This window comes from Heteronotia binoei, chromosome 2 (genome assembly GCF_032191835.1).
Source record: "Heteronotia binoei isolate CCM8104 ecotype False Entrance Well chromosome 2, APGP_CSIRO_Hbin_v1, whole genome shotgun sequence".
NCBI classification, from domain to species: domain Eukaryota; kingdom Metazoa; phylum Chordata; class Lepidosauria; order Squamata; family Gekkonidae; genus Heteronotia; species Heteronotia binoei.
Genome location: NC_083224.1, coordinates 2532142 through 2543193, shown reverse-complemented (window position 1 = coordinate 2543193; position 11052 = coordinate 2532142). Strand labels below are relative to the sequence as shown.

The 11052-nt window shown below is 50.4% G+C and overlaps 1 protein-coding gene across 1 annotated transcript in view; it reads right to left on the bottom strand.

The window, feature by feature from the left end:
- Window positions 1-10524: 10524 nt before the first annotated feature.
- The window catches only part of CTNNBL1 (catenin beta like 1), a 220157-nt gene continuing 219629 nt past the window's right edge, over window positions 10525-11052 (bottom strand). Inside the window, exon 16 of the mRNA XM_060263887.1 lies at window positions 10525-10759. Within this exon, the coding sequence (XP_060119870.1) occupies window positions 10671-10759 (89 nt within the window). The 3' untranslated portion in view covers window positions 10525-10670. The remainder of the gene's footprint in view (window positions 10760-11052) is intronic.

Below are 11052 nucleotides of genomic sequence, written 5' to 3'. Positions count from 1 at the left end.
CACCTCCCAAGGAGGAAGCCTCGTCCACTGAGGAACCGCTCTACCGGTCAGAAATCATAGAGTTGGAAGGGACCTCCAGGGTAATCTAGTCCAACCCCCTGCACAATGCAGGAAACTCACAAACTCCTCCCCCTAAATTCACAGGATCTTCATTGCTGTCAGGTGGCCATCCAGACTCTGTTTAAAAACCTCCAAGGAAGGAGAGCCCACTACCTCCCGAGGAAGCCTGTTCCACTGAGGAACCGCTTTAACGGTCAGGAAGTTCATAGAAACACAGCGTTGGCAGGGACCTCCAGGGTCATCTAGTCCAACCCCCTGCACAATGCAGAAAACTCACAAACGCCTCCCCATAAATTCACGGGATCCTCATTGCTGTCAGATGGCCATCCAGCCTGTTCCACTGAGGAACTGCTCTAACGGTCAGGAAGTTCTTCCTCATAGAATCACAGAGTTGGAAGGGACTTCAGGGCCATCTAGTCCAACCCCCTGCACAATGCAGGAAACTCACAAACACCTCCCCCTAAATTCACAGGATCCTCATTGCTGTCAGATGGCCCTCTAGCCTCCTCCAAGGAAGGAGAGCCCACCACCTCCCAAGGAGGAAGTCTGTTCCACTGGGGAATCGTTCCAATGGTCAGGAAGTTCATAGAATCACAGAGTTGGAAGGGATCTCCAGGGTCATCTAGTCCAACCCCCTGCACAATGCAGGAAGCTCACAAACACCTCCCCCTAAATTCACAGGATGTTCATTGCTGTCCATCCTGCCTCTGTTTAAAAACCTCCAAGGAAGGTGAGCCCACCACACCACCCAAGTTGGAAACCTCTTCCACTGAAAAACCGCTCTAACGGTCAGGAAGTTCTTCCTAATGTTGAGCCGGAAATGTTGAGGCAGAAACTCTTCTTCTTCTCTAGGATTCTTCAACTCTAGGATTCTTCTTCTTTGAATCCTAGAGTTGGAAGGGACCTCCAGGGTCATCTAGTCTACGCAATGCCGGAAGCTCACAAATACCTCACCCTAAATTCACACAATCTTCATTGCTGCCAGATGCTTCTGCTGCTTCTTCTTGCCTGCAGTACCTCCCCTGGAGGAGAAGTGCCGCTGGAACTCGGCCCTGAGAAGCCCCGGCCGCGATTTATGGGGCTCATTGCTGGAGCGCTGGCGCTTCCGCTTCTAATGAAATTTTACTGCAGGTGGGAAGGATACAACGTCCCAGCCCAGGAAGTGTTCCTATTTATTCATTATGGTTATTTATGGTCTGGCAACCGCCCTCCGCTCCAGGCACTGCCTTGCCAGAGACAAACCTGGAAATCAGGCCAACCCGCCAGCTTGCGGGCCGGCTTTCTGGAGAGGAAGGAGGCCAACAAAGGCAGATGGTCCCCTGCCCCTGAACCAGTTTCTCTCCCTCCCTCTCCTGTGCACCTGCAGACACACAGGGTTAGGCGAGAAGCGGCGAGAAGGCAAACTCTGTGTTAACCAGAATGCTCATTCACATCACAAATGCAACCGGGCACTCACCAAAGCTACTACACAAATAGTCTTGCCAACAGAATCTGTTTTCCCCTAAACTCAGGGACTGTTCCAAATGCAAATCTTCCAGCTGTGCACCTCTACCAACTTCTAGCTCCAGATTTCTGCAGAGCCTTTTCCTTGGCCAGATTCAATGCCCTTCCGACAGCCGTTTTATTTGGCAGATTCTAAGGGATTCCCTATTTGAGTAATAATAATAATAATAATAATATATTTTTTAGATCCCGCCTTCCCCGCTGCAGCAGGCTCAGGGTGGCTCGCAAAATATAGCATAAATGTAAGGTAACAATAACAAAACATTATATCATGCAATATATCATTTATAATGATAAATCTTGGTATATATCATTTATAATATCATTTATAATGATAAATCCACCAATCTTGGTACCCAGCTCTGCAAAACACCCTACAGACTATAAATTGCAGAAAGTCTCAGAACAACCAGCAAATTCCACAGAACAATCAGCACAGTCAACAACCATCTTCCTTATCTTCACACCCCTTCCAACCCTCCCAGCAATTAACACGGAACAATGGTCACATTCAACAGCCAGTTTCCTTATCACTACCCTTCCAGGAAGCCCCACCAAACAATGGGCTCATCCACAAACCAATTGCCCTTTCATCACACCCCCTCCAGCCTAGAAATAGCAGCTCTCCAGCAGCCCTGGCCCCACTCAATGCACAGCAGCCAAGGTCTGAGCGCCTGCTCCGCCACTGAGGATGTTCTCCATCCGCAGCTGAGAACGAAACGTCTGGAAGGAAAACTTTCTCCAGTAGAACACGGCACTTGATCCCGAAAGATTCTACAAACCCTAATTATCATTTATAATATTTGCTATTGCATTACAAACATTATAATTAAGACCATCAATTAATTAAAAGTCTAACATTTACAGGTGCCGTGTTCTAGATGTTCTCCTCTTGTAATTTATGACGGCCGTATATAATAGGCTAGAATCCGCATTAAGAGAAGGCCAGCTGAAAGACGGTAGTCTTGCAGGCCCTACGGAATTGAGCAAGACTCCGCAGGGCCCGCACCTCACCTGGGAGTTGGTTCCACCAGTGTGGAGCTGCTGCTGTCCCTGCAAAATGGATTGTATCGAGACTGTCGCCCTATTGGCGGTGCATGTGCAGAGTGTAAAACAGAGAACTGGGCAAGAGTAAACTCCAGGAAGAAGGTGAGCCACACACCAGCACCTAGTATAAAAGTAGTGTATTTACAGACTATATACAGTACAACTAGTGCGGTGAATAACATTAAACTGAGTGACAAAGTGCTACGCCAGGAACCAACTCTCGACTGAGAGAAATACAGACTGGCACTGTAGTGCTTATATATACGTGTCAGCCGATCAAGGCAGTCCATACAGTTGCTGACTTCAGCAGGTACTTTCCCCTGGTTGCAGTCCAGCCAGAACCGGCTCGCTCACAAGGTTGATCTGACCTGACCTGTCAGATAGATCCACCTGCTTCTTCTCGCTCCTGTCATGCTGTGGAAGGAGGGCTCAATACGCTGTCGCCCATGTTCTTCTCCAATGTCTATTGGGCGTCCCGCCGGGATTCTTTTATACCCCATATTGATCCAAATTTTAGAGACCACTGATGATTTTAAGGTGTTTTTCTCGCTTGATAATTCTGATCCGGAAATAACAGAATTAGTAGCAAAGGGTTTTTTTTGTTATAGAGCTATGGTTACTCATCCTGATAAGGAAGAAGAAGATAAGAAGATATTGGATTTATATCCCGCCCTCCACTCCGAAGAGTCTCAGAGCGGCTCACAATCTCCTTTCCCTTCCTCCCCCACAACAGACCCCCTGTGAGGTAGATGAAGATATTGGATTTATATCCCGCCCTCCACTCCAAAGAGTCTCAGAGCGGCTCACAATCTCCTTTCCCTTCCTCCCCCACAGCAGACACCCTGTGAGGTAGATGAAGATATTGGATTTATATCCCACCCTCCACTCTGAAGAGTCTCAGAGCGGCTCACAATCTCCTTTCCCTCCCCCCCCCCCACAACAGACACCCTGTGAGGTAGATGAAGATATTGGATTTATATCCCACCCTCCACTCTGAAGAGTCTCAGAGCGGCTCACAATCTCCTTTCCCTTCCTCCCCCACAGCAGACACCCTGTGAGGTAGATGAAGATATTGGATTTATATCCCACCCTCCACTCTGAAGAGTCTCAGAGAGGCTCACAATCTCCTTTCCCTTCCCCCCCCCACAACGGACACCCTGTGAGGTAGATGAAGATATTGGATTTATATCCCGCCCTCCACTCCGAAGAGTCTCAGAGCGGCTCACAATTTCCTTTCCCTTCCTCCTCCACAACAGACGCCCTGTGAGGTAGATGAAGATATTGGATTTATATCCCGCCCTCCACTCCGAAGAGTCTCAGAGGGGCTCACAATCTCCTTTCCCTTCCTCCCCCAGAACAGACACCCTGTGAGGTAGATGAAGATATTGGATTTATATCCCGCCCTCCACTCCGAAGAGTCTCAGAGCGGCTCACAATCTCCTTTCCCTTCCTCCCCCCTCCACAACAGACACCCTGTGAGGTAGATGAAGATATTGGATTTATATCCCGCCTTCCACTCCGAAGAGTCTCAGAGCGGCTCACAATCTCCTTTCCCTTCCTCCCCCACAACAGACACCCTGTGAGGTAGATGAAGTTATTGGATTTATATCCTGCCTTCCACTCCGAAGAGTCTCAGAGCGGCTCACAATCTCCTTTACCTCCCTCCCCCACAACAGACACCCTGTGAGGTAGATGAAGATATTGGATTTATATCCCGCCCTCCACTCCAAAGAGTCTCAGAGCGGCTCACAATCTCCTTTACCTTCCTCCCCCACAACAGACACCCTGTGAGGTAGAAGATGATATTGGATTTATATCCCGCCCTCCACTCCGAAGAGTCTCAGAGCAACTCACACTCTCCTTTCCCTTCCTCCCCCACAACAGACACCCTGTGAGGTGGGTGGGGCTGAGAGGGCTCTCACAGCAGCTGCCCTTTCAAGGATAACCTCTGCCAGAGCTACGGCTGACCCAAGGCCATTCCAGCAGCTGCAAGTGGAGGAGTGGGGAATCAAACCCGGTTCTCCCAGATAAGAGTCCGCACACTTCACCACTACACCAAAGTAGCTCTCAGTACTAGTAGTACTATGTATCAGGTTTTACTATATTGCCGCTTTGCTTTTATCTTGCAATCCTAATTTTATTCTGTATGGATTATGTATTCTTTTAATATGTAACCTGGCCAACCCTCTAGCTTCTATTCTTCTATATGCCAACAAAGGCTGTCTTGTATTGGTACTACGCTAATGAGATTGACAGCCATTCACCAAAGTTACTTGTGCATCATGAATGAGAAGCCACAGATTGCGCAGGGTCAGAGAGTTATGGAGTCAGAAGGCCCTCTGCAGCCCATCTCGTCCAACCCCCTGCTCACTGCAGGATCAGTGTAACAAATTCCTGACATATATGTTGAGCCACTGCTTAAAGACTGCCTATGAAAGGGAGCTCACCGCTCGCTGAACAGCTGATTCTTGTTTGGTGTAGTGCTTAAGTGCGGGGACTCTTATCTGGGAGAACCAGGTTTGATTCCCCACTCCTCCATTTGCACCTGGGGAGGGACGGTGACTCAGTGGTAGAGCATCTGCTTGGTAAGCAGAAGGTCCCAGGTTCAATCCCCGGCATCTCCATCTAAAAAGGGTCCAGGCAAGTAGGTGTGGAAAACCTCCACTTGAGACCCTGGAGAGAGCCACTGCAAGTCTGAGGAGACAATACTTTGATGGACCCAGGGTCTGATTCAGTAGAAGGAAGCTTCATATGTTCATATCTTCACCTGCTGGAATGGCCTTGGGTTAGCCATAGCTCTCGCAGGAGTTGTCCTTGAAAGGGCAGCTGCTGTGAGAGCTCTCTCACCCCACCTACCTCACAGGGTGTCTGTTGGTGGGAGAGGGGAGGGAGGTAAAGGAGATTGTAAACTGTTCTGAAACTCTGAGATTCAAAGTGAAGGGCAAGGTATAAATCCAATCTCTTCTTAGGTGCAAGGACTCTTATCTGGGAGAACCGGGTTTGATTCCCCACTCCCCCACTTGCAGCTGCTGGAATGGCCTTGGGTCAGTTGTAGCACTTGCAGAGCTGTCCTTGAAAGGGCAGCTTCTGGGAGAGCTCTCTTAGCCCCATCCTGTTGGATCAGCCCAATGGTCCATCCAGTCCAACACTCTGTGTCACATAAGGACATAAGAGAAGCCCTGTTGGATCAGGCCAGTGGCCCATCCAGTCCAACACTCTGTGTCACATAAGAGAAGCCATGTTGGGTCAGGCCAGTGGCCCATGCAGTCCAACACTCTGTGTCACATAAGAACATAAGAGAAGCCCTGTTGGATCAGGCCAATGGCCCATCCAGTCCAACACTCTGTTTTCACATAAGAACATAAGAGAAGCCCTGTTGGATCAGGCCAGTGGCCCATCCAGTCCAACACTCTCTGTCACATAAGAACATAAGATAAGCTCTGTTGGATCAGGCCAATGGCCCCTCCAGTCCAACACTCTGTGTCACACAGGGGCCAAAACCCCCCAAGTGCCATCAGGAGGTCCATCAGTGGGGCCAGGACACTAGAAGTCCTCCCACTGTGCCCCCCACAAGCACCAAAAATACAGAGCATCACTGCCCCAGACCGAGTTCCATCAATAGGCTGTGGCTAATAGCCACTGATGGACCTCTGCTCCATATTTTTATCCAATCCCCTCTTGAAGCTGTCTATGCTTGTTGCCTCCACCACCTCCTGTGGCAGTGAATTCCACAGGTTAATCGCCCTTTGGGTGAAGAAGGACTTCCTTTTATCCCTTCTAACCCGACTGCTCAGCAATTTCATGGAGTGCCCACGAGTTCTTGTATTGTGAGAAACGGAGAAAAGGACTTCTTTCTCTGCTTGCTCCATCCCAGGCACAATCTCGTAAATCACTGATCAATTCAGTAGCTGCAGCTTCTTTTGGGAGCCACGGCTGAGGGTCATCCATTTAGTGGTCAGCCGGAATAAGACAAGTCAATAAACAAACGGAGGCTCAGACAAGATAGATTCAGGGATTCCTGAAGCTTGGCATGTGCTGGCATGTCCCCATCCGAAGGGCACACACCAAGGACCCTGAAGTGGGCACCTCTCCCATCCCTGGATATTGGGGGCTGCTTGCTAAAAAGGCCACAACGGAGGCAAGAGGAGGGAGGGGCGAATGCCTCGGCCTGGCTTCAAGACAGCCATCCCCGGGCAAGATAACAAGAACTCTGGCTCTTAATGCCTCTAACATCTGGAGCCTCGTTCATCATCCAAGAGATACCCAGATTGCTTTGTACTCTGATAAGCTCTGGCATTTCAGATTTTTTATAATCCCCTCAAACATTTTATTTCATTTAGAAGAAAAGAACGGGGAGAAAGACAACGGGCACCGGCCCGGCATTCATCTCAAGGCTTTCCTGTGAATAGCTGGCTAGCGTAGGAGGGGGTGAGAGACCGACGGACCCTCCCAAGAAGGATGATGTGCTTTAGGGCTCATCCTAAAGTACTTAAGAGTGCTTGAGACACAGGGGGTGGAGGGGCAGGCTCCCAACTCCCCCATTCCGCTGCTAGATGGGGTGGCAGGCCTCTTAACCCCTGGTAGAGAAGAAGCTGAGGTCTTCCCCTGATTTTGTCTCCTGGCACTGGGATTGAAAGCTTGAGTGCCCCGGAACGTGGAGGTTCCCCTATCACCATGGCTGGTAGCCACTGATAAAACTTATCCTTCCCGAATCTGTCTGATCCCGCTTTAAAGCTGTTTAGAGCCAGTTTGGTGTAGTGGTTGTGGACTCTTATCTGGGAGAACCAGGTTTGATTCCTCCACTTGCAGCAACTGGAATGGCCTTGGGTTAGCCAGAGCTCTTGTAGGAATTGTCCTTGAAAGGGCAGCTGCTGTGAGAGCCCTCTCAGCTCCACCCACCTCACAGGGTGTCTGTTGTGGGGGAAGAAGATATAGGAGATTGTAAGCCGCTCTGAGGCTCTGATTCAGAGAGAAGGCTGGGGTATAAATCTACTGTCTTCTTGAGAGCCAGTTTGGTGTAGTGGTTGTGAACTCTTATCTGGGAGAACAAGGTTTGATTCCTCCACTTGCAGCAGCTGGAATGGCCTTGGGTTAGAACCCAGAGCTCTTCTAGGAGTTGTCCTTGAAAGAGCAGCTGCTGTGCGAGCTCTCTCAGCCCCACCCACCTCACAGGGTGTCTGTTGTGGGGGAAGAAGATATAGGAGATTGTAAGCCGCTCTGAGGCTCTGATTCAGAGAGAGGGGCGGGGTATAAATCTGCAGTCCTGTGGATTGAGAGGGAGGGGCTTGTAAGTTTCCTGCGTTGTGCAGGGGGTTGGACTAGATGACCCTGAAGGTACCATCCAACTCTATGATTCTATGAATTTTTCTTATTCTTCTTTATTCCCGTGGCCATCTTTGCCTCCTCCAGAAGCGAATCCCACATTTTGCCTGTCCTGAATCTTCTCACCCATCGGCTTCATAGGATGCCCTTGAGACCTAGTCTTTTGGGAGAGGAATTCTCCGCCCACTCTCTCCACCCTCTGCATATTGTGACAAATCTCTGTAAGGGAGCCAAAATCCAAGAAAATGAGCCGCTAAAATTCCAGCTGGATAAAAGGCTCTGCATGTGCACATTCATGAAGCCACTGCGTGGTTTGGTCCTTCCGTCTGCAGTCAAAAGCCAAAGGGAAAAGATCCGTGACGTGATGGTGTTGCTTCGCTCTGCTCTGGTAAGGCCTCACCTGGAGTCTTGTGTTCAGTTTTGGGCACCACATTTGAAGAAGGATTTAGACAAGCTGGAACGATTCCAGAGGAGGGCGACGAAGATGCTGAGGGGTCAGGAGACCAATCCTATGAGGAAAGGTTGAAGGAACTGGGGATATTTAGCCTGGAGAGGAGGCGGCTGAGAGGTGATAGGATCACCATCTTCAAGTACTTGAAGGGCTGTCCTATAGAGGAGGGTGTGGAATTGTTTTCTGTGGCCCCAGAAGGTCGGACCAGAACCAAGGGATTGAAATTAAATCAAAAGAGTTTCCGACTCAATATTAGGAAGAACTTCCTGACCGTTAGAGCGATTCCTCAGTGGAACAGGCTTCCTCAGGAGGTGGTGGCCTCTCCTTCCTTGGAGGTTTTTAAACAGAGGCTAGATGGCCATCTGACAGCAGTGTGGATCCTGTGAATTTAGGGGGAGGGATTTGTGAGTTTCCTGCATTGTGCAGAGGTTGGATTAGATGACCATGTAGGTCCCTTCCAACCCTAGGATTATATCAAGAAGAACTTCCTGACCATGAGAGCAGTTCCTCAGTGGAACAGGCTTCCTCCTTGGAAGGTGGCGGGCTCTCCTTCCTTAGAGGTTTTTCAACAGAGGCTAGATGGCCACCTGACTCTCTTGCTATTGTCCTCTCATAGCCCTGAGATTATTGAAACTGTGGCTAAATATGTGCTGTGCTTCTAAGAGGAGAGGAATGTTTCAAATGCTGGGGTAAACTGTTTCCTCCTTTGCTGATTGTGCACATCTATGCTGTTGTGCCAATAAAGATTGTTGTTGACTCACAAGAGCTCATTCCCCCCGCCCCCCCAAAAGCCCGTAAGGTGCTCCTGGATTCTAATCTAGCCCCCGCATACCAGAAGCTGTCCGGGGCTGACGGTTGAGTTGAGATCTCAAGTAGACAAGGAAAAGGATCCCTAAGAGAATGTAGGGTTCTTGTGGAAGGTGAAGGGGGGGGGGGAATGAAAGGCAGACCTGTGCCCCCCTCCCAAGCAGACTGCATTTCTCCGGCTTCCTCTGGCCACCAGCTTTGCAGTTCCCAGCTTAATGATGGAAAGGAGAGCAGCGTTCCATTCTGCTGCGGTGCCCCCGGGAGTCTGGCAGCTTCCCCGCCTGGCATGCATTTTCTGCAGAGATAAGGACGGTGAGCTGCTGGCGTGCCAATCTCCCTGCATGAGGCTCGACCCGGCTTACGAGAGCAGCTGCTCGCTGGCACCGGTCATCATTAGCTGGTGGGGTGGGGCAAAGGGATGGCAGGGCTGCAGCAGACTCCTTCCGCCCCCTAGGCTGGCCCAGCCGCTAAGCAAACTAGGTGGTTGCCTAGGGCGCCAGTCTTCTGGGGGCACTGGACTGGGCACCCCTCATATAACTCAGGGATTGCCACTGCCCAGCTTGGCCGCCTCGCCGAGTTCCCCTATGCGCGGGCCTAATGGGAGTCTCTGAGAGGCCGCCTCTCTGAGTTCCCCTATGCGCGGGCCTCTGGGAGTCTGAGAGGCTGCCTCTCCGAGTTCCCCTGTGCGGGCCTCTATTATTATTATTAGAAGCCCTCCCAATGTGACCCCCCCCCCAAGCACCAAGAATACAGAGCATCACTGCCGCAGACAGAGTTCCAACAATACACTGTGGCTAACAGCCATTGATGAACCTCTGCTCCATATAAGAACATAAGAGAAGTCATGTTGGATCAGGCCAATGGCCCATCCAGTCCAACACTCTGTGTCACACAGTGGCCCAAAAACCCAGGTGCCATCAGGAGATCCATCAGTGGGGCCAGGACACTAGAAGCCCTTCCACTGTGCCCCACCCCCAAAGCACCCAGAATTACAGAGCATCACTTGCCCCAGACAGAGAGTTCCAACTATAAGCTGTGGCTAATAGCCACTGATGGACCTCTACTCCATATGTTTAACCAATCCCTTCTTGAAGCTGTCTATGCTTGCAGCTGCCACCACCTCCTGTGGCAGTGAATTCCACCTGTTAATCCTCCTTTAGGTGATGGACTTCCTTCTATCTGTTCTAACCTGACTGCTCAGCAATTTCACTGAGTGTCCACAAGAAAAATCCAGTTGCAAAATGCACTATTTAGTGGAGTGTGAACACACCCCTTGTATTCTAACAGGCAGGCCTGTGTTCGCACAACGGAAAATCAGTTGCAAGACATTTCTCTTTCTTTTTTTAAAAAAAAACCAACAACTTTAATATCTTGAAAAGCCCCGAGGGGCTCGGATTCTTCAGCGAGTCCCTTCACAGGTCAAAGAGGGCGGAGTTCCGGAGACGTCCCCAGGCCCAGGCGACCGTCCTCTTTGGGCTCCTCAGAAATTCTCCAGCAGTTCTGCAACCCGCTTCTGCTCGCTCTCCCGGAATTCTGGGTCCTTCCCGTCGCCAATGTTCTCTGCATACTCTGCAGAAAGGAGAGAGGAGAGAAGACCCTCAGCGAGGGGCACCTACACACCAGAGGGCCCTTTTGCGGCTACAGCTGCCAAGGAGAAGCACAGCTGGAGAGGCCTGGCCTTGCCAAACAACCGCTCCGGCACTGCCCGGCCCTCTCTTTGCTTCTCCTCCTCCCTCCTCAAAAGTCAGCATAAGATAAAGAAGAACGAGAGTTGGGTTTTTTATGCCCCCCTTTCCTCTCCTGAAGGAGTCTCCAAGTGGCTTCCAATCCCCATCTCTTTCTCCCCCCCCCAATACAGGGGT